Here is a 24189-nt window from a genome sequence, read left to right as displayed (position 1 = left end):
GTTGTGCTAGCTACATTAGCTGAGTAACTGGCTAGCTAACAGCTATTTCTGGCTGGTTAGTTATCAAGCTAAAACTAGCTGTTAGCTAGCTAACAGTTGGCTAATCAGCTAGTAGTTAATGTGGCTAGCATATATACTTTTTTTTTGGGCTAATCTTTTCTTAAGGGGTCACCACAGTGAACTCGCACGAAGACTTGCAAATTGTTTTTACGCCGAATGCCGTTCCTGACACAACCACCGAGCTACCACAGCCCTCTGTGTGGAGCACAGGGCTGCCATCTAGGGCACCCGGGGGCACAGATGGTGGGGTCAAGGGTCTTCACAAGGGCCCAGAGTGGGGCAAATAAGGGTGGAGGCAAATATGTGTGCTTCACCTTTCCCACCCACATTTTTGTTGTTGATCGGTCCATGGAATTGAACCGGCGATCTTCCGATCACAGGGCCACCTTATCTAGCCTTTGCGCCACCACTCCCCTATTTACTTTAACTGCTTGTAAATTCTTTAGCTAGCTAATATAGCTTAGATAAATAGCTAACAGCCAGCGTATCCAACTAGCTATGATCTCTAAAACAACGATCAGTTGGATAGTTAGTTAGTTAGTTAGCATAGCTTAGATAGATAGGTAGCTACTAGCTACTAACTACAACTATACAAGTAGCTGCATATTTAGCACAACTAGTTGCATAGAAATATAGATAATGTAGCTAGCAAAACTACACTGACTGCGTAGTATAGACAGACATAGATATAGTGAGTGAATATCATTCTTTAATAATGTTTCTAACTGTTCAACATAAAAATCATCCATGTACCAGTCATAAGCAAAATAAAGCTGAAGGAAACTTATTAAAAAAAGTTGTTTATGTGCTGTTTTTCTCACCCATTTTCTTGAGCACATTAGCGCAGCGGCAGACGTGGCTCAGCAGTTGGCTATACGTTATGGTCTGGTGATGGTCGGGAGAGTTACCTTCCCTGACAAGACAACATGCAAGCAAAATACTGTCACTAAAGTACTGTGCAAGCTCAAAGTTTACATTCAGTGTACACTGTCACCTTCTCCAGAGTCAGGTCCAGAATAGTGCTCAGTAATGCACGTAGCATGGGTAAATTTATATACCTGCATGTTAAACTATTAGACATATAAACTGTATATGCCTTTTACCTTTTATGATACTAATTTAGCTAACATTTAGATCTTGTAGCTCTTAAGGTACTTGTTTTATTCTCTATAGTTACACTTTCAATCAAATTGTAATGACCTAATGCCTTAAGGAGGAAAAGTGAAGTCACAGAAATATGAATACTTAGAATATGAATACTGTATGAATATAGGATGTAGTAATATAAATATAATATATAGTAGTATAGTATGAATACTGCAGAATTTGTCTGCAGTACAAACTCCTAAAAGAATAATGGATTGATGTTCCAAAAACAAATTGATTGGATATCTAACTATTTTGTTGTTATTTAAGTATGACAATTCTTCTCTTTACCTTGCTCATACAGAAAATATTTCCCAAGCAGAATTTAAATTTTAGCCATTTTATTGCCTGCAGATTTACGTAAAGTTAAAAGCACAAGTATTTTCTTCTATATAAATAAAAGGTCTCACATCAAAATGAAGCTCGTTGCTCTAAAGGCTTAAATTAAAGCGCAAGGAAGTGAGTTTTTGTTCCATCCCTGTTGCCTCCAAGAGCTTCTGAGCCTCAGGTTGACAAAGTCAAACAAAGGCTGTGAGCCGTCTGCTTACCAGGCCGCCATGTGAGATGTGTTGATTTTATGATTCAAGGTGCAAAAAGCTGTGAAACCGCCCAGTGAAGAGCATGATGGCTCTACTCTAAAGGACCCGAGGGCACATCTGTTGCTCAGTGGTGATTCGGAGCTAAACTTTGCTTTGGTCGCAGTTTGTGTAAAAATGTCCACTTTCACTGAAACGCAAACACCCTCGGATGTGTCTACAGTTATCTGATGGAGTAACAGGTCAAAGAAAACGTTCTCAGCTGATTTTAAAACACCTTTTGTTGCAATAGTCTTTAGAGTTCTGCTATTCGAGACAGTTTTAAACGGTGTTACATTAAATGAAGCTATTTGCAACAACACAGTTCTTCCTCCCTGAATGGTAAATAGACTGTACTTATATAGCGCCTTTCTATCTTATGAAGATACTCAATGATCTTTACATCTGTGCCCTCATTTACCCGTTCATACATCACTCTACTATATCTATACAGAGAATAATCAGTGCTTTAGATCACATTCATACACTGATGGGACACACATCGGAGGCAATGAGGGGTTCAGTGTCTTGCCCAGGGACACTTTGGCATGTGACTGCTGGTGGAATTGAACCCCCAACTCTTGCATTGGAGGACGACTGCTCTAACCACTCAGCCACAGCTGCCCATGAGACTGAGACTGCAGCATAACCCCTGCTTTGATTTCCTGCAGACAGCATCAAAGGTTGGATGGATGTCCGGTGTGCCCGTGTTACACTGAACCCGTACACAGCCGAACGGGCAGAACAGCTATTTTGTTTGCTCAGCCTCTGCCGCTGACCAAACAAATGTGCTGTTATGTAAAGTCACAGCGATTTGAAGTACAGTATATTCATAGGAAACGTTGACTGTGTGAAGATGTACTGTGAAAATATGGAAGTGTATTTTAGAAAAAGAAGCTTCAGGATGATTGAAGCCGTGATATTGTGCTGGGATTTGTCGGCTGCAGTGTGGTTGGCGCAGAGGACGCAGGAGTTGGGATATCTGACATAACTCCAGTCAGGACCTCCCTTCAAAGCCATTCTTCACTCTGAGGGCAGTTTATAACTTATTTTTTATTGCTTACCAGTAATAGGCAACCTTTTCACCGAGCTTCCCTTCCCTCACATGTCTGTCCAAAACGTTATAGCACATGTTGGTTTTGGCTCCTTCCATGCACTTGACAAATATGCTGCCCTTCGTTACGTCAAAGTTGTACTGAAGCATCGGCCCTGCCGCTGGCTTCTTCCAGAAGAACTCATCAGCAATCTCCTTCCAGAAAGCTGAGACAAAGACACCGTTTGTCAGATCAGGCAGGTGAGAATGGACACGCCGTTCATAAGACAGACCCACCTTCTGGATTCTCCAGCGACTTCTTGTACATTTCCAGGTAGGAGTTCAGATCAGGCACGTGAGCATCCCTCTGCAGGTCGGGAGGAGGGTAGTACATCTTGTCCCGGGATTCGGACACAACCATCGTAGGACAGATGTGGTCAGGCCTGTGTCATCTGAGGGTCGGGTGGAGAAATGGAAGTGATGTGCAGTCTCTGCTGCACTGTGTGGCTCCTCCAGGGGTGAGGTGAGAACAAGGCCTCCTGCACGGAAGCAACACAATTCAGCATGCAGAACAACCCGCCCCTGATCCCAGATCTGGAGACAGATCCTCAGTCTGCTTAGTGTCGGGGCATCCAATCGGCTCACAGGACCGAGCACTCCCACTTTTTCATTGGACGCGTCTCAGCTCGCACGCTGGCCACGTTATGCTCCCATGCAAGTGAGTGGACAGGGAGGAGGAGGTCATGTGCAGTCGGATGACTGCCGTGGGTTCAGTTAGTTTTCAGAGGAACACTGGGAAGTTTGAGAAAAATAAAAAAAACACCAAGGAAACAACAGTTGTTTACGGAGTCGTAATTCTTGATCTTAAATGTGTTTTTACTGTGAGAAGCTGCAATTTAAAACATTTCTTGACACTTTTTTTTCTGATTTAAAAAAGAAATTAGTATATTTACATGTAATAGTAAAGAAAATGTATTTGTACCTATGTTTGTAATGGCTTTGGTTTGGACTTTTCCCATCAACCAATGATCATAAAATAAACTAGAGAAATATTTTCTGCAAAAAAATTGACTTTGATGAAAAGCTGAAACTTAATAGCAAAACTGTAGCTCAATGCAGGAAAAGTTTGACTAAAAGTAGCAGAATGGTAGATATTGACAAAGACAAAGGGAAGAGTTAATTTTCTTAAGCAGATTTCAACAAGAACAATGTTCATGATGGAACTGAAGAAATCTTAGTGTATTACTATGGATAAACTATTTGTAAACAAAGTACAATTTAATGAAAGTATAAAACTTGCACAAACAAAAAGTCTTAGCATGAATTTCCTGAATGAATTGAACACTTTGACATAAAAATTATTAAAACAACACCAAATGTACAGATGTAGACAGTAAAACATAACATAAAACAAATGTAATAAATGATAATATGAATTAATTTCACTGGCAAACAGTTAAACACAATTCAGTAAATCATGAAAAACCTTTTTTACATTACATTGGCCTCTGAATATTTTTTTTTGTAAACTAAAGCAACTTACTTTACCTGCCAGCTTAAGATTTATTTTACTATATTTGCTCTAGACAAACTATTTTAATCATTAGCATAAACTACAATTCACCACGTCTTTCTGTTACATATGGGCTAAATTTGATTTGTCATTACAAACACTTGTTTTGGGTTTGTAAAATATATCTAAATATGTAATCAAGATTTAGTTACTTGTATTTTTCACATCAAGCCGAGGAAATTAATACAACTTGCTAAAATTAATTGTGGCATCCTAACGTTTGAATTTATAAAACAAATACTTGCACAAATCTAAACTTGCACACAAGTCTACACTTAAAAAGAGCACCTGGAATCTTGAAAGACTTGACAGGAAACATTGAGAGCATAAAGACATTAGAGAGTTATCAGTTAAAACAGCTGAAAGGGTTATCATAAAGCTTCTTTAAGATGATTCAACAGATTCTGACATAAATGTCCAGAAAGCTTAACTCTGGGATCGATTTAGCGGCGAAGACTGACGTTTTGGTCAGACCCAACTAATCGAACCAGAGTTTTCTGGTGTTGATGTCTAGCACAGCTATCCCGTCCTTTTGCTAACACCTCAGGACCAGATTTCAGGCCCAACATGTTTTTGTCGGCTGCTGTTCGCTCTGCTGTGTCGCAGACGGTATGGATGTGATATTTTGCATGATTTTAACCTCAGATGTGCGTGTTTTTTTCTAGAAGTTGGAGGGAAAGTGGTATGACTCTACAAGGACGTAGCTGAAGCCGCTAAGCTAGGCTAAGCTAAGTAGCGTTAGTTGTCTTTCTAGTTAACTGTCAAAAATAAACCTTATAAAGGATGAATTTACTTGTTAATGTGGTTGTTGTCTTCCTACTATTACCGTATAGTTTCTGTATCAGTTCAACATTTGAACCACGTTAAGGAAAAGAACAGGTAACAAATATTTTTTACCTGTACGTATTATAATAATTACTGAGGTTATTTACATTTAGATGGTTAAGTTTTAGCTTCTTTTGCTGTTACATTTGTCTAATAACGACTAAATCAAGAATCAGTCAAAATACTGTAAAATATATATATAGTATAAATATATAGTATAAATGCTCATCTTTAATTATAATTCACCTGTGAATTTGGAGGTTTGTAGTTTTAATTTCTACTGTGACCTCAATTTGTTAATCAAGTTTTGCAGTCCAGCAGTTAAATTAATAAGAACATCACTATTTAGCATAGGTTATTATTTTTGTTAAACTTTTGTTTAATCTATATTTAAAAGTTCCAACCAACCCCTGTTTGTATAATTCCAACTTTACTATGTTGTAGCTATTGGCTAGGTATGCGTTAAGAAAGATTACCCTGTCAGTGCCCAACATTTTATTTCTTAAAAGCTTGATGTACTGCATAAGCATCATTTGTTTTAATTCTAGTCTTAGATTACCATTTATTGAAATTATTAACCAAACGTCACATCAGGTCCTCAGATCTTCTTCTGTATCTTTGTTTCTAAATACTCGTGAAAGCAGTCCTCTGTTGAGGTTAATGAAAACTAATGAGTTGCCCGTGTGTATTTTACCTGCATGTCTTCCCGTGTGTTACAGGCCAGGCATGTCAGGGGTCTGCATCGATCTGCTGCACGCTCTGGAGCTGGAGGCGTCTTCGTGGTGAGTTCCACTTTCTTCAAATTAACCAATACTCGAGGCTCTAATAAAGATCTGCTTTGTTGAAGCGGTTTATGCCAAGAACGTTCTAAAATCAGTTTTCTGTTAGCGTCTTGTTGTTTCTGACAAAGTATTTATTTTTATGCATTCATCCTGTCCATGTGGACAGTTTCTTGTCAGAGCTCGAAATTGATAACCTATTAACATAGAAACGTGAAGCTGCACCTCATGGGTCAAGGATGATCCTTGTTGATTTCAAGGTCAAAGGTTAAGTTCACAAGTGTTTGTTGAAACCGTCTGTGCTCCAGCTTGACATCTGTGTAGCAGAAGTGTCAAACCACCTTATCTATCCATCCATAAGAGTTAGCAGGAAGTTGAAGTTGCCCATTGTTGAATTCCACATGTTTAGGATAGAGTATGTCATCAGACTATGGCTCCACATCGGATCTTGTTTTTATTAAGACCACTTCCACCAAAGAAATCTTGAGTGGTTCTGGTGAAGTCCATTCCTCTGATGATAAACTGGTTTGGAGCAGCTGGTAAGTCACCAACAGGTTTCCACATTGCAGATGGCTGCACTTTCACGTCTCTTTAAACGAACTGCTTGTTGATTTACACCATGGACGACATTATCAGTCAAACTGACCTTTCACCCCACCACAACCGTGCGTTTACGTAATAAACACTTATACTCAGGACGGTTCTTTGAGAAAATGTATGCTTTGGATTTTGATTAATATTTTACCAATAGATGTATTATGGACCGCTGGCGGTTCTCTTGTTTATATATTGCTGAGAAGTATTGAACCATAACCATCTGTTTTAAATTGCATTAAGATGTGAAAAAGAAAATGAGACAACAGTGTAGTCTGAGAAGGACGTACCGGTAGTCTTGTTGCATTATTTAGTAAAAGACAAAATAGACGGAGAATACTAAACACAGAGGAGTTTCCTGTGCTGTTTGGTTTAATTGTTCATTGTGTGAGAAACACTGAACCTAATCGTTTTTCAGTCAGTAATGTTAATTCCAGAGTTGTGTATAACCAAAACCTACAAGTTTTATTTAATCTTATCTGTAGTATTATCAGTCAGAAGTTTTCTTGTTGTGTAAATGCTGCACTTTGCAACATGTTTACTTATTTTAACAAAAGGTTATACCATGGCTTTATAAAACACGCATTTTAAAGAATAACTCAAATATACCGTAGTCACATTTTTATGTCAACATTTTATCAAATAGCTTCAAAATGTCCCACTACGTACACAATTTAAAAAAAAGTTCTGACCACAGCTCAGCTTCATGATTTTTTTTTTACTAATCCCAGGAGTAATACTTTTCCAAACGTTTCTTATACATGTCCAAGGAAGAACTTTTAGAGCACGTGTGTCAAACTCAAGGCCCGGGGGCCAAATGTGGCCCTCGTTGACATCTTATCTGGCCCCCAAGATATTTTAAATGTAAAATACTTTTATCACTTAATTTTTTTTCAGTAATCTTTGATTATGATGTCAAAAGTGTAACAGAGAATATCAAATGAGACCAAACTCTTGTTGAGGAACCTGCAACCAAAAAAAGATGTTGAGTCTCTAACTTGAGTTCGATTCTGAAACCGGCCCTTAGTTTGAAAAAGGTTTTAATTGTGGCCCCCGTTTGTAATTGAGTTTTAGAGCAACAAAAATATCTCACACACAGTTTCACAGCGTTCTTCTGAGATGCACTGACCACAGTTTAATAAAATAAAAACTTCGTCCTGGGTTGGATGTTGGCACCTGCTCCCTCTCACGACTCAAAAAAATGTTTGTCATCTGTTTTCTCAAGCGTAGATTGTTGATCATAACAGCTTCCCAATTTTATAGCTTTATATTTACTTTTTTATTTTCACATAATAGTGACCTTTTAACTTTTTCCAGCACAGAGATACTCCAGACAACAACCCAGACACGCCGTTCAAGTTCACGGCAGAAAACGAAAAGGTGAGTCGTCTGCGTAGACCAATGTGACGTTTCCTCACGTATACACACGCACGTTTCATTTGTCTTTACAGGAACCGGTTCTCTAAAAAAATACATTTTAGTTTAACAGCCTAATTAGTTAAATTACAGTAAAGATCAGATAGTTGTCTTTATTTACTTTCCTTGCAGCGGATCCAGGTGATCTTGTCGATGTACCCTGAAGGACACAAGCAAGCAGCAACTATCCCCATCTTGGATTTGGCCCAGAGACAACACGGATGGCTCCCCCTCTCTGCCATGAACAAGGCAAAGTGATTTCTGAAACCTTTTTTTTTTTTTTCTAGACGTGCTCCGCTTTCCAATAACCCGCAGGCGACCCAACGTGTCTGCGTCAGATACGACTTTCTCCTTCAAATATCATTTTGTTCAACTCGTCCGGGTAATTTTTCACAAAAACTAAACAGTCACAGATGAACATGTTGGCTTAATGCTGCTTCTGCGCAATCCGATAAATTATTAAAGTTTAAACTTTTACCTACACTAATTAACCAGTTTGTTACTTACTGGTTTTAAACCATATAAACAACTTCTGATTATTAAAAGGTTGTAAGCTCCGTGTTTACATGAACATCGTTACTGCAATAGAATTAAATTTACCAAAGAAAAACAGGCATAAATAAACCTTATTATCAGAAAGTGATATTTTTAGCTCCTATCCATCCAACACGGTCAATGCAGCATTATCATTCTTTTTTTATTTTGTAATTCAACCTTTATACAGTTTAGTCTCATTGAGCCTCGAGGACTCATTTACAAGAGACAGGTTTGAACAAAGAACAACAACGGTTCACAACTCTAAAAAAACATGAATTAAAAAAATAAATTGAAGAAAATATATTTAAAAAATAGCTACAGTCTAAAGCGATGTAAAATAGTAAAACCAGGAACAGGTCTGCCTTGTTTTGTTGCCATGAACTAAGCAGTTGTTTGAAGCCACCAGGAGAGGTCGAGTCTCAGATTTATAGATTGTCAATTATCATTATTTATTATTATTATAGATTTGTCTGGTTGATATAAATTACTGATAATTTGACGTCATATTGTGTTTAATGCTAGGGTCTCACTGGGCTGCAGGGGTTGGAGATTAGCCCAAATTTGTAGACAAATACACAGTCTGAGTGTTTACAGCCAAACAACCGGTGAAACTATTCAAGGCTGTGCGCTTTAATTTGTTGCCCACCTCGACAGACACGTGTATAAAATTTATGATATCAGGGTTTCTGCAGGATAAAAAAGTGTTCAGCTTTTGGTCTTAAAATATGTCCATTTTCCTTTATAGGTCTTAAAATACATTTGTCTTGAATTTAGGTATTTGTTCATCCAATGAGTCTTTCTCAACCATTATTCAATGTGTTGCTGGCCTTCATTCGTCCAGAGGATTTCTGATGGTTTTTGTTTTTACACTGGAACAAAACTAAAAGACTCGTTTTGCAGCAGCCATTTATTTAAGGACACTCAGCCTTCATCGCAAGAATCTAGCTGCTGCGCTCCTGACTTAAAAAAATAAATAAAAAAATTATTCAATTTGGGGGAAAAAGCAATAAAATGAGTTACCGGTACTTTGAAAGAAATCTTACGACTCGTACTTTTAATAGTTGTTGTTCATGAAGGTCTTAAATTTCAACCGTAACGGTCTCTAAAAAGGCTTGAATTGAAGTGGCTGAAATGTGCAGAATCCCTGGATTTAATTTACTGGAGTACGTCAGCATTTGAAATGAAGATGGGCATGCTTTCTGTCAAAGGAGAACTCTCCTGCAGGGGTCCAAATACAGCTCAGGTGCTCTGGAGACGAGTTAAAAGATGCCCACAACAAAACTGAGAAGGGCTTCGAAAGCACCTAATTATTTTGAGAATGGAAATAAACAAAAAGCCTCACAATTTGATTAGATCACGTTTTAAACTTCAGCAACAAGACTGATAGCTTGAGGGAAACTCAGAACCCTCTGCAAACGTTTCAAGATGTTTGAGAGTCCATTTTAAATCCCGTTTGCCAACTAGTTGCAGCCCAGTGACCTTCAAGCCATTAAAGCCGTGGTTCTGGTTTGATTCCCAGGCTTGTTTGAATAAAACCACAGAAAAGAAAAATGCAGAAGTGATCGATTGTCACGAGGAGCAGAATGTTGTAACAGATCGATGGATCCATTTTTAATGTTCTCTTTCGGTTCAGTCATGACGATTAGTTTTTATGCACAATGTTAAATTTGAAGAGTGCTTGCACATCAATTGATATTCGTTCTCATTCAGGTTGCTGAGGTACTGGGGGTCGCTCCTATGAGGGTGTATGAAGTGGCGACATTTTATACCATGTTTCAGCGTCAGCCTGTGGGAAAATACTTCATCCAGGTGTGCACGACAACGCCGTGCATGCTCTGCAACTCCGACAGCATTCTGGAGGCCATCCAGAACAAACTGGGTAAGACTCATTCTCCATTTTGAGAAACCAAAGAAGAGATGAACATCCAAAATGACAATTGTTCATTTTTATTGAGCAGTTTTTGGAACACAGATCTGGTACAAACATGTAAATACACAGCTAACGTGCTCTTTTGTTTTCTTAAGTCTGCGAAATGTTTGGTTTTACTTTCCATTAGTGAAGTCGTTAAAAAAAAGTTTTCAGTTTCAGGAGATTAGCTGCGTCTCTCTGCAGGTATTAAGGTTGGAGAAAGCACTGCAGACAAGATGTTCACTCTAATAGAAGTGGAATGCCTGGGCGCCTGTGTGAACGCTCCGATGGTCCAGATCAACGACAACTATTATGTGAGTGCCTCAGCTCCTCTGTGCAGATGGGCTTCCTCACTTAACTTTCTGACTGCATTAACAAAATCAGATTAAAAACACAAATTAGGTGGAATGCCTGCAGAGCCGAGGCAGCTCAGGTGTGGTTTACCCCCCTCCACCCCTTACCACACACACGCGCCAAACGTTTCTGAACTCAGTTCTGGAAATAGATTAACTTCATTTGTGAGAAGTGCTATTAAAAAAAAAAAGCCCTCTTTAGATTTAAACGTTTCATGAAACTTATTGGGCACCGATTTACTTTTTGGAAAGCGAGTTAGTGCGAGCAAAGCAAAACTGATTGACCCAATTAAAAACCAAGTGGGGAAAAGAGGACTTCTGTTAAACTACAAACTGCTGAGATATGAACATTAAAATGAGCTGAGGTGCTTTTCATCGTAGCCAGTTCTTACTTTAGGTGAATAATCAACAATCTGAAATGCAGATAACCATTAAAACAAGATAAGAGTCATCTGTTTATTTTGATCTAAGAGGCTCAGATTGGATAAATTAAACATTTTAATATTAAAGCAGGCAGTTTTTGAAAAGATGTTAGAACAGTCTGTTTTGGAATATAAATTTTAACTTTTTATATCACTACAAGTAGGGCTGGACGATATGGCCAAAACTTTTATCACGATATATCTCTTAATTTCGGTCGATAACGATATAATTCGATATCGATATAACCAATATAAAAGCCTCAGAAAAACTACAAACTATACAAATAAATTAATGTTCACCTTTTATTTGTATTTAGCCTTCAAAAAAATTGAAATCACTGTCAAATGAACTTAAAATTCTCAACTTTGTCGATATTAATAGTTTTAACTTTAAACAACTTTAAAATTGACAGCATTGAAATTCGTTGTTAATAAAATAAAATTGTTGGGTGTCGTTATTAATGAGAAGCTGACATGGAAATCTCGTAAAATACTTAAAAATACAAATAATCAATTGCATTACTGTATAAAGTAAGAGTTTTTGAATGACAAAGCTTTGTATATATTGTATAATGTAATGATTGTTCCATATTTAATCTATTGTAATGAAGTTTGGGGAAAAGCAAAACAATTACAAATCCTATTTTTATTTTTACAAAAACGAGCTATAAGAATTATTATTATTATGAAGTGCTATAGTCATCCAACAAATATATTATTTAATCAATTGAAATTATTAAAATGTTATGATTTGGTTGAATATAGTATTTTACAAGTCATGTATAAAGCTCATAAAAATATTAGCCCCAAATATTCAATTAAAATTTGTAAAAAATAAATATAAAAAAAGGAGAGACAATATAACTTAAGGGAATGTAAATGTTTGTAAAACCTCCATTTAGAACTAATCTGAAGGAGCTGCGTTGTAATTCAGGGAATGGGATTATGGAATTGCCTTGATGTCACCACAAACATTTCTAAAACAATTTATAAGTTTAAAAAGATGATAGTTAAAGTTGTTAGGAAGGTTTAGTACCAGGTGAAGGATGCCTGAAGTTTTTTTTGTTTTCAGTTTGGAGATTGTTCAAGTCAAGGTCGTTGTTGTTGTTTGTAGTTATTTTGTATTTTTTAAATTAGGGGCAGATAAGAATTTTTTTTTTTCTTCTTTCTGCAACTTTTTCATTCAATGTTTTTTTTTCTTTCTGATGAATTTGTTTCATTTTAAATGAATGACTAAATGATAAAAACAAACAAAACATGCAGCGCTGGGGGTGTTTCAGGGACACGTTGGCTCAAACTTTATTGTGCTTCATCATGTGACTCATCATCTTCTGTCAAGTGGAACAAGTTAGATGTTCCCACCGCTAGTTGGAACGACTCTCCGTCACATTTTGCAGCACGCTGACTGAAACCTGCAGTTTATCGTGTCTTAGAAAGCCGAACCACTTCCAAACCAGCAAATTAGTCTTTCCTCTCTTATCAGTGATGTCATCTGCTTTCTCTTCACTTGTGGAAGCTTGTTCAGTCCCATTCTGACGATCAGGGGCACTCATTTTGAAGAGAAAACTTAACGCGCGTTGGAGATTAGCCTAGCTTAGCCTGCTACCACTAACGCCTTCTGGACTTAAGCTCTGCGTAACATTACGTCACCACGCACTTCTGGACTTGAGCTCTGCGTAACATTACGTCACCACGCACTTACGTAGTTGTGTCGCACCTTTTTCTGTCCGGGTTGAAACTGAAGTGGCCGCTTCAACCCGAACAGAAAAAGAAACGAGTCAGTGAAACGCTGTAATCCCATCGAAATATCGAAAATGTGCTTAAAACTCAGTTATTTAATAAAAGTATATCGCGAGATATATCAAATTATTGTCCAGCTCTAACTACAAGATACCAAATATCACAGTACAGCTTTTTGTGTTAATGTTGATGAGCAAATGTTTTAAGTATAAAAGCTACCGCTGGCTTCGTCAAAGCATCAAGTCTTTGGTTGGCTTAAATAGCAAGAAATGTCTTACAGTTTTGAAATTTTCTATTAGAACTGTAATTTAAAATCAAATCAAACCTAATTATAAAGTACAATTTTGTTTATCTGTATGTAAGCACAGTAACTTGCTTTATTGAGGCTTTGGCCAAAACGCAACAGGATTACAGTATTTAAGAGTTTGTATTTAGTTGTTTTAAATAATAATCCATTAATTTCAGTTAATTTTTGGTGCTGTAGTCATCTATTTGACTATTCGTTCTCCCGGGGGATTTATTTATCAATTGTTTTTATAATTTAGCTGAAAAAAGGCGAATACACCAATTATATTTATGTTGTAGTTTTGGTTCCATATAATTCCAGTCTTCATCTTCACTGTGGTCGTTTCGTCTGTTTTAGATTTAAAGGCTTAACGATAAGAACAAAGTCCATGCTCAATAATTAACGATAAGAGCTGTTGCTTAATTGTGCCACTTTGTTTAAACACTTGTTAATTTTCATTTATTGTCCTTTTTTAAAAGTGTAATTTACTTTATGAGAAACAAAACGAGAAGTGAAATTTGACCAGCATTGTAAGAGGACTAGCACAAAATAAACAAAAGGATTTAATTCAAAATAATAATAATTACATCGTTATTTGAAAGAAACATCTGAAGCCGATATTAATAAGTAAAAAAAAAAAAAAAAAAGTTTATTTCTTTTAGCTGATAAAGATGGAAAATGCTGGCTTTGTGAAGAAGATATGTTCATATAGCATCTAAAACAAAAAAGTTGCAGTTTTCAGAGATTTTGAGTCCGTTTGGACTCTGGACACAAGTAATTACTTACTCAAGTGTTTCACGATTGTTAAAAACTTATCAGGAAGACAAGAAACTTAATCAAGTGAACTGAAAGTAAATATGGTACAGCTGAGACCAGCGTAGAAGAGGAACAAAATTGTGTAATTGGGGACAAGATTTTAAAGATTATTGAGTTAGAACTGTTCATTTTAGATGGTCAGTACTATAGTACTTCTTAAATATTTAATGTCACGAGCTAAAGGTTTTTTAGTTCTATATAAATGTAATGAGCACTTTCACTACCCACCACCATATTCATGCTGATGTATTTTATTCCTCTTTAATTCTCGTCCTCAGGAGGACCTCACACCTAAAGACATCGAGGATATTATTGATGAACTGAAGGCAGGAAGAGTCCCACCACCTGGACCGAGGTACATGGATTTTATTCTCGGATTTTCTTGTCGTATCATGCAGATTCTTTTAGTTTATTTTAACTTATTTCTTGCAGGAATGGGCGTTTCTCATGCGAGCCTTCAGGAGGACTGACCTCTCTGACTGGACCTCCAACAGGACCAGGATTTGGTGTCAGACCGGACCTGTAGACATATTTGGGCCACTCGATCTGAATTCTGAAGATTTCAACCCAAATTCTATGACATTGTGTAAATAAAATGTTCATGTACCTGTTGTCTAGCTGAGTGTCTCTTATAAGGATTGTACTTTCATTGTAGCTTTTAATAACAATTGTGACAAATTTATACAGGTGACTTTTTTTGTTTGAACAGATTTATTTTTGTGTAGATGTTATTACACAGGTCTCAAACTAGGCATCTAATGTTAGTCTGTATTTTTATTATACTTGTGCCTGGTGCAACAAATTTAAAACAGATGGATTAACTTTTTTTTAGCAAAGCGTGCCACCTATCCAAAATTATGCAATACATTTATATGTTGTCTAGAAATTAATTTGTAAAAACTAAAAGTTGTGGATCGCAATTTTGTATTTGATGTCTATTTTAAAGGCCTTTGTAAGATGGCAAACTTGTGCCAAGTCTTAACTGCCTTTATAAAATATAAAAGTAAATGTTTAAAAGCAAAACAACAACAATGTTCTACAGATGGATGCCCAACTATGACAATCAGACTGCACTTCAAGTACAACTGTATTTATTTTACTTACAAGACTCCAGTTACAATAAATACCTCAATGTGGCAAAGAATCAGATTAAATAATTTGGCAATTTAGATTTGATCAAATGTATGGCAGGTGCTACTCGAGTAATCAATTAAATATTTGAGTACCATTACGAGATAGAGGCACTAGCTTAACTAATTTGAATTTAAATTATAATACCTAAAAAGGGGCACAAATAGATTAGTGTAATACATTAAGCATTTCTTGCACTTTAGTGTAAAAACAAAAAATACGAAGCTTTCCGAGTGTCTAGCCCGTGCCCCTCCCCCACCTTCAACCCTGCTCTGCAACATTAGTCGACGCATGCGCAGTAAGCGCAACGCGATGCAAATGTCACTGCGCAACAAATTCTAAGCTGACTCATACAAAGAAATGGCGGGCAATAAGTGATAATTACCGCCATCACTTTGTTATTGACATTTGGAACGAACCATGTAGCAACTGCTCACTGGATGAAAGCGAAAAACGGAAGCACTGTTCACCCTCTCAACCCCGGCCTTGAGCTTCGAGAAAGTTCCCACTGACCGCAACACACCAGCGGAAAAGATGACGTCAAGCGGCCATTCTTGTTCTCCCTCTCCTACCATCCCGATTTTACACGCCAAAAAGCCGCCTGTAGAAGCTAAACACGCCGCTAACTTTTAAAACGCGATAGCACAAATATTACTACAAGCATTAGAAAATGCGGATTTACTCACAGCCTTGACAAATAGCACCTAAAAACCATTTGACACGTCCCTCATCTACGAGCCTAGCCCAGCAGACGCGAGACCTTATAAGCTCGGTGGGGCTCGGGCGGTCACGTGACTCCCTCTCGACCAATGGGAGTGGCGCTTGCATGTTTTGCTGGGCTTTTCTCGGAGACAGACGAACGGCTGGGATGTTTTCAAAAGCGGAGATGAACGTCACACAGCCGTAGGCTACGGTTAACGTACGATATTTAGAAAGTAACTGTCAAAATAGCCCGATATTCACATCTGACGCAACGCGAATGAGTCGGTAGGAACGCGCGACCCGATTTACAGGTAAGCACGAGACGATTTAAACATTGCTTGGCTAAAAAAAAAATCCTACTTAGCCGTCTGGCTTTACGAACAGGCTAATGTAAGGCTAACTTCACGTCAACTGAAAATGAATGTTGTGTGTTTTGCGTGGGTTCGGTATAGTTGTGTGCCACGTGCGTTACACACACTGACCTGTTTCTACCCGGTAACAGAAATTTCTGCCATTATCCTTTTTATTTTTTAAGAACGTGAACGTGTCGTGTTGCGTTTAAACGCCAGCATCCAGAGAGAAGCGGTAGGGAAAATGTCGGAGCGAAGCACGGCGGGTCGCCCCCCGTCAGCGAGGCTGTGACGGGGGCTGGAAAGGCTGGGGAGGGGGATCGAAAAAAGAGGGCTGCAGTCAGCCAGTGTGCTTTTGTCTCGGGCTTTTGTGTTGAACATTTTTTTTAATGCCATTTAAAAACGATGTGTGAACTTGATTAGCCTCGCAGCACCCGATACGCCTTCACGTGCGAAACGCCGCCAATCCCACGTTTAATATCACTTCGCATGGCTTTAATCCGCATTAACACAGTGCGTTTTATTTGCTTTTTGTCAGAGACATCAACCAGGACGTGTGTGGTGGTGTCTGCTACCATCTAACCACTGTTTATTTACTATTTCTTAACGTAATCGCCGTCTAATTTAGTGTGAGATATGATTATGATTCGTTAATGCACACAAGGAAGTCGCATAGCTCAAGTAATTAGGAGCTTTTCGCCTCCAAGACATTGACTGACATCTTGGGGGTGTGTTGCCTGACACAAAAGCTGCTTGTTTTCACATGTGCAACGACCAGACATGGCATTAAAATGAGCAAAAGTTCAAAATATAACCAAGATTACTCACAGTCAGATGGCTTTAGATGCTTGCGTGCCTTATGATATGTCAAATTATTGCATCTTTATTGTTTTATTAAAAAAAAAATTGTGTTTATCATCTATAATAAAAATAACAACTAAATTCGCATTATTCTATACCAAAAGTCTACCGCATGATTTGTAATAAATTAGTGAAATCACAAGAGTGGTGTTTTGTTGCCAACCTTAGCGAGTTGTTCATCTACGTACGAATATTGACAAGGACACTTGGATAGGTGCAGTGATGGATATTGAATGGATAAAATAATCAAGAGTCAACAAACGAACAATGACGTCAGAGGCGCCAGGTCCAAAGAGAAAAGGTAAAGTTCTTTCTTCTTCTGGAAAGAAATGGCGACTTTTAAAACCGTGAAGACGAGAGTTGGTAGACGTTGTCATTTTGGTGGGAGGAAATTGAGCGTTGAGGGAGTTAAAGCAAAAGTTGTGGCTATAATCAAATGTATACGGGTTGTGTTGAGAGCTTCCCAACTCTTAGTGGGGAAAATTTCCAAAACTGACGGTGCCTGATTGTCAAATGTAGCTGTAAACGAAAGTGAGGAATCTTTTACAAAAACTTAGATGCGTTTGAGTTGCATTAATCCCAAAACAATCTTTCATTGGTGTAGAAATAATAATCTGATTCAAAACCACTGAAAATGTATGTATTTTAACATTAATAATCCTGTTGCGACATTTTTGAATGTAGCCCAAGAGCAAAGCATTGTATTCTATAAAAGACGAGTTCCATTGGTCATAAAATATATTTGCATGCATTGTCTAATATCAATTAAATGTATTCTGTAAGGTAAGGATAGAAAAATACATTTGTCTTTGAGAAAATAAATTGAGATTTAATCAAGAGCCAATCTGTAGTTTCTGACCCCAAGGGATGGGCTCACCAGGGTTCCTGGAAAAGCCTGGAATTAGTTTTTAGTATTTTCCAGGTGTAGATAATAAGAAAGTAGAGTACAGAAAAACATTAGTGTTTCCAGACTTTATTTTCCCCCTCCTTCATTTTATAAATAAAAAAAAAAAAAAGCACCTGGATGTCTTTTTTAATTTTATTTTAAATAAAGCATTTTTATAAAAACTCAAATTAACAATAGTATTGCAATGATAATATCAATTGCAATAAACCCACATTATACAAGGTGTGGACTAAAGACCAGTGACACTGTTGGATTAACCACAAATATTCTGCTGTGGAACATGAACTATAATGACCCGTGATTTATCGCAGTCCTTTGTCATTATAATATTAATATTGCAAAGTTGCGATATATATTTTGCAATGCTAATTGACACTTGCTGTATGCAAAACATTTTATAAACTGAAAATAATGAAATTTTACCATTTGTACTGTAGCTCGTGAACACTGGAGGGTGAAATGTTGCAGTTAAGAATAAAAGTCTTGCGCTACAAGAACGCACCCTAATCTTTACAAGTTTAGTTAATCTTTGGGATTTCATGACTAAAACTGGTCGAAATATAACAAGTGTATCTTCAAGTATAACCTTTATTTAAAATTATAATAGCATCCTTTTGTATTTCGTTACCTGTTTTGCAGGTTTAAATAACCTTATTTGTATAAATATCCCAGAAGTCTTGACGTCTTAGAGCTGTTAAAACTAAACTGAACAGAAAGTTGCACTTAACGAGTTAATGATGTTTTACGGAGTTTTTAAAAACCTCTTAAATTTGACATTACAAAGAACAGTAAATGAATAAACAATCTTCATGCAGTTTGGGTTTATGATTTCTCTTCAAGACATTCTTCATAAACGTTAGAGAAAAATGTTAATCAGAGCCTCGGCTGTGAAGGAAACCGTTGACTGAATCTTATGAATGGAGCGTATTATTCTCAGATTAGGATGATGGCGCTTCACGTGGAGGGATTGTTTATGCTGCCAGGGTTGATGGTCCTGTGTAAGTAATGAAAAGCGGTGGGATTACATACCGACGTATCGGTTTATCTCCTTTGTTGTTAATTTCAGGACCGTAAGTTGCGACTTCGACCTCAGTACGTCTACTTGTACTAATAAAAACGGCTTGTGATGTTTTTGTATCGTTACTCAAGATTTTACATGTTTGGCAGGTAAATTTAAAATAAGTAGCAGGGTAAATGAACAAAATGATTTAGATTTAGACACTACTTTCACAACAAGAAAGCACAGTTTTTTTTGTCTTTAATTTAGGAGCCTTTTCCTTCTTTCGGCTGCTCCCTTCTTCAGGGAGCGCCACAGCAAACTAGCTCACACAAAAGACTTGGTGATTGTTTTTACGCTCGACGCCCTTCCAGACGTAACCACCGAGCTACCACAGCCCTCTGTGTGGAGCAGAGAGCTGCCATGTAGGGCGCCCAGGGAGCAGATGGGGGAGATTAAGGCCCTTGCTCAAAGGCACAGAGTGGGGCATGAGGGTGGAGGCAGGTGTGGGTGTTTCTAGGCCTGTCACGATAACACATTTTTCTGGGCGATAAATTGTCTCAGAAATTATTGCGATTAACGATAATATTGTTTGAAATTTGACAATAATTAATAATCATTGTCAAATTTAAGAAGAAATGTTGGATTTTTGTGTGTAGTACCTTTTTGACCACTGGATGGCAGTATAAGACAGTTTGAACCAAAGGATGGATAGTGAGGGAGCGAGCAGCGTGTCTCTGTAAGAAAAATGAGAGGGAGGCCCCTTGACGTGACATGGGCTGTCTCTTGTTCTTGTTTTTTGGTTCTCAAAATGGCAAACGCTCGGAGTGGTTTCAGCTCTTTAGCATAGCAGTTATTACACAAAGCTTTTAATAAAAAATCAGTAGACAAGTTCTCAGCTTCTTTTGCAGAAAAACAATAACTTTTTAGATGAAGGCACAGGTTTCAACCGTGAATTTTGGAGCTTCGACAAGACGGAGGTTTTTTCCCTGAGGTCAGCCTGTTAGCTTAGCTTCTCAGCTTAGCTTCTCAGCTTAGCTGCTTTTAATGATACAAAAACGCGATTTTGGACGGTTGAAACAAATTTTAAAGAGAAAGGGAGGGGTCAGTGAAGAGCACCCGAGTTGAGCTTTTTGTCGTCCAGTGTCTTCAGTAGAAAGAGAGAGACACGAAGAAATGATAAAGCCTTTAAATGAAAATGAGGTCAATAATTTTCGTTTATCATGCGATTAATTGATTTATTGTGTATCGCGACAGGCCAAGGTGTTCCACCTTTCCCACTCGCATTTTGATATTGTCAGTTCAGGGAGTTGAACCAGCAACCTTCCAATCACAGGCTTGCCTTCTCTAGTCTCTGCGCCACCGCTCTCCATAAAAAAAAAAATCCTTTATTTTACCAGGAAGAAATCCATTGAGATCATCAATCTCTTTTACAAGGATGTCCTGGAATTTAGGAGCCGATGATGCTAAATACTTCTGCCTTTAATATTACACTCAAATGAAAGTTATACAGTGAACCCTCACCTATCACGGGAGTTACGTTCCAGAGACCCCCACGGTAGGTGAAAATCTGCATGGCGTTATATTTTTCCTATTATTTATATATATATTAAGCTATTATAAACCCTTCCCACACTCCTACAAACCTTTCCCACTGTTATAAACACGTCATCTGCCGATAAACACTTTGGCGATGAAGATGATGACGACAAGATGAATGTACAGTACACACAAAATAAAAAAACGGGTTTAACAAACCTGCGATACAGTGAAGCTGCAAGACGTGAACCGCAATTTTGTGAGGGATGACTAGTCTCATTTGTTCTTTACTGGAGGAAGTACATCTACATGTTTTTACAAGCAGAATTAGAGTAAGTAGTTGGTCATTTCCGTGTATTTTAGTTTGTATTTCATCACTGCACAGTCTCTACCACCAGGAAAGAGCACACAATGTTGTGCATGTGTCACTCGGCCTTTCAGAGGGTCATCGGTGTCCATATCCAGCAGTCACTGTGCACTAGGTACACCCTGGACAGGTCGCAAGTCCATCACAGAGACAAACAACCAGTCACCTCTCACTCACACCTAGAGACAATTTAGAGTTACTTAAATAATGTAATAGTGTAATATAATTAATACTTGTTTCATTTTGTGGCTTAAAAAGCTTACTATTGTGAAACTAATTCAACTTGGACACTGCAAAGAAACAAACTACACGTTTTATTCGTCCAAATGTAGGCGAGACTGACGGGCTTTGAGGAATAATGTAACGTTGCCTTTTCAGTTTCTAAGTATTAACTTGAAATACTTGTAAAGAACACGATGTGAAATACGCCGGGATGTTTAATCAAACCCGAATGCACCAAATTAAAAGCAAACATAAACTGCCCTTATGAAGCATTACATCAGTTTGTGGCTTTTAAAATTTAACGTAGAAGAACACATTTCATCAACCTTCATTTATTATCCAGACATTTATGTGGATGGGGTCTCTTAAAGCGCAGCGTTGTCTCGTTCTTTCACCTGTGCTTTAATTTTTTTTTCTTGTAAACGGCTCTAGTGTTTTTTAGTCGAGTCTTGTTTACACTATATTTAATTCTTGTCAGAAAATACAGGCGAGACATTTTATTTGGTGTTATTATGCTTTCATGTGGAAGGAAATGCGAACATGTTGAGCATTAGGGAATTTTTCAGACAATACTTGGATAGTGATTATACTCTCGTTTCCTTTACTTAGGGAGACAATCGTTGCACATCCAGATTTAGGTTTTCCTCTGATATAATTTCCTGGAAGATTCTCTCTCAGGCTTTCTCTGGTTGAATGGAAACCACTGATGGACCCATTTTTATTCTAGGTAGAATTCAGTGCCAAATGTATACCCTTGAAGGCAAATGCAGAGCTGTCCATAAACCAATTCAGCTTTGTCTTGGCTTTGTGCTCGTTACAAGTTCAACTTTTTTTTTTTTCTTAAGTTTTAGTTGAAGCCAGGCACTTAGTTTCCGGCCTCTGGGACATAGATTTTATCGTCTCTATCAGTGTGAGAGAACCCTCTAAGCATTTTGTTCCCCATTGTCCAGTCTTACCACAGCTCACCGTGACTCTGCTCAGGTCTTCACAGTCTCGGTGGGTTTCACTATAACTTGAGTTCTGCCTCGATTTTCTGTTTTTATTTTTCTACCAGAGGCAAACACTGTGGACAAATAAGTGAAATAAAGTGACAAAACACACCATCTTCTGGCTCAGCTTCCAAAAAATGCTACGGCTGAGTCGAGGCCACCTTCCCTCCACCGGTTGGTGCCCATAAATCGATTCTGTCTGGTCTAGCTCCATCTGAATTCTGTCGTCAGCCAACAAGCACGGAAACATGCGCCTCCTTCTAGGCTGAAGCAGCCTGAAAGACCGAGTCAACCCAAGTGGAGCCCGTGGGAAAAGGCCATGATATTTCTCAGTGCTGGATGCAAATCGGGCATCATCCCTGCGTCAGCCGGACTGTTGTTGGCGACTTCAAATTGTATGAAAATGATAAAATTTTTATTTGCATTTTTAGTTCTGAACAGCCGGCAGCATTTCATCATCCTCTGGATAGAACGTGTACACTCACAAATATATTGGCTACCAAGAATATAATTTTCCCGTTAACTTCAATCCAAACACTGGCTTTCAAAGCAAAAGTTGCTTCTTCTTGTGTCATGAAACGGTCCAAGTACTACACTTCGTAGTTCCACCTTTTTACAGGACGTTTACATTCAATATAATCTGTTTTTGACATTTTAAAATGAATTCTTAATGGTTCGTGTCTGCGTCGCGATGCGTTGAAAAATGGATTATAACTCTCGCTCCAAGTAGATGGAAGCTACACACGTTGAAGTCAGACTTTACATAAGAGTCAGTGGATGCATGTCAGCTCCGTGTAAGGTTAAGTAAAGGGTCATATCTAAAAGTTTGTTTTCTTCCATTTTCAAAAATGTATGTTGTGTTTTTGTTAGAAAATGTCACTGGGTGTTATTAACTCATCCATCCATTATATTTTACCCGCTTCTTCCTTTTTGGGTCGTGGGCGTCACTGGTGCCCTTGTCCAGCCATCACTGTGTGAGAGACGGGGGACACCCTGGACAGGTCTCCAGTCCGTCACAGGACTGCATAGAGACAAAACGAGCCTCTCTCACTCACACCTAGGGACAATTTAAAGTTACCAATCAGCCTAACATGCATGATTTTGGTCTGTGGGAGGAAACCGGTGTACCCGGAGAAAACCCACGCATGCACGGAGAGAACATGCAAACTCCACCCAGAAAGGCCCCCGGACCAGGATTTGAACCAGGGTAACCTGCTCGCTGAGAGGCAGCGGCTCTACCAGTTGCACCACCGTGCCGCCCGTTATTAACTCATCACGGACGTTTTTAAAGAGAAACATACTTTGCTGTATTTTTCTCCAAATGTAGTGCAACTTGTTGGACTTCATACAATAATGTTGCACAATCATTTTAGTGAACACAGTATCAGGGAAGATAAGATTATAGTAACAAATCCAATCTGTTTTGTTTAGAAGCTGTAATATTTAAACAAATATACGGATAAGAAGATTTGTAACCTTTACTTCCTACTTCTCTTTCAGCTGACTTTTCCTTCGGCTGTTCTTTTGATATTTTGTACAAGAAAAATGCCACAAACTGATTAAAATACACAAAACTTTCATGCTATTTTTAAATCTCTTGCCAAGAAGGACTGCTCATTTGAAGAAAACTCCGTCTCTGTAGCGTTATGCTTTGGCACAATCTAAATCTGTTGGAACAAGTTTCTGAAAACTGGCGGTAGAATAAATTTCCTTCCCGTCCGTTTTCCGTGTCCATCGGCTCGATGCATTTATTCTGTTCTAATCGCCTTGCGGAGTTTTTCCACGTTCACGCAGAACTTCTCGTTCTGATGGATGAGCTTGGCAGCACTCGGACACGGTCTCAACATTCCAGATGGGGAACTTGTGCTTTTAAACTTTTCAGCACAGGATTAGTCTGTCTTTGTAGCTGGACTACAACGTCTTCACACTGACAGTTCAGGCAGGTTTAGTAAACATTAAAAGGAGCAACAAAAAAGGTTGAATCATGTCATCTGGACTTCGTTTTTTTGTTAAAAAAGAAACGTTTCGCCCCTCATCCAAGAGGCTTCGTCAGTCTGACG

The 24189-nt window shown here is 38.2% G+C and overlaps 3 protein-coding genes across 5 annotated transcripts in view; 2 read left to right on the top strand and 1 right to left on the bottom strand.

The window, feature by feature from the left end:
• Positions 1–3414, bottom strand: part of acss2l (acyl-CoA synthetase short chain family member 2 like) — a 14967-nt gene extending 11553 nt beyond the window's left edge. Inside the window, exons 1-4 of the mRNA XM_037682384.1 lie at positions 3310–3414; positions 3112–3257; positions 2846–3041; positions 882–973 (exon numbers count right to left, since the gene is read on the bottom strand). Of these exons, the coding sequence (XP_037538312.1) occupies positions 882–973; positions 2846–3041; positions 3112–3257; positions 3310–3380 (505 nt within the window). The 5' untranslated portion in view covers positions 3381–3414. The remainder of the gene's footprint in view (positions 1–881; positions 974–2845; positions 3042–3111; positions 3258–3309) is intronic.
• Positions 3415–4863: 1449 nt separating this feature from the next.
• Positions 4864–14670, top strand: ndufv2 (NADH:ubiquinone oxidoreductase core subunit V2). Its single transcript, XM_037682383.1, has 8 exons — positions 4864–4996; positions 5932–5994; positions 7903–7965; positions 8134–8250; positions 10249–10417; positions 10652–10761; positions 14343–14419; positions 14497–14670. Exons 1-8 carry the CDS (start codon positions 4955–4957, stop codon positions 14588–14590), a joined length of 735 nt encoding a protein of 244 aa, XP_037538311.1. The 5' UTR covers positions 4864–4954; the 3' UTR covers positions 14591–14670.
• Positions 14671–16037: 1367 nt separating this feature from the next.
• ankrd12 (ankyrin repeat domain 12) overlaps positions 16038–24189 on the top strand; it is a 51795-nt gene continuing 43643 nt past the window's right edge. For 2 of the 3 annotated variants that reach the window (XM_037682382.1, XM_037682380.1), the window contains exon 1: positions 16038–16208. The gene's annotated coding sequence lies outside the window, so the exon portion shown is untranslated. Of the gene's footprint in view, positions 16209–17357; positions 17410–24189 lie in introns of those variants that run through there. The other variant, XM_037682381.1, reaches the window with a different exon arrangement.

The sequence above is a fragment of the Nematolebias whitei genome, chromosome 9 (genome assembly GCF_014905685.2).
Source record: "Nematolebias whitei isolate Nwh7 chromosome 9, NemWhi1, whole genome shotgun sequence".
NCBI classification, from domain to species: domain Eukaryota; kingdom Metazoa; phylum Chordata; class Actinopteri; order Cyprinodontiformes; family Rivulidae; genus Nematolebias; species Nematolebias whitei.
Note: the sequence above shows the minus strand (reverse complement) of the source record. Positions and strands in the feature narration are given on the sequence as shown.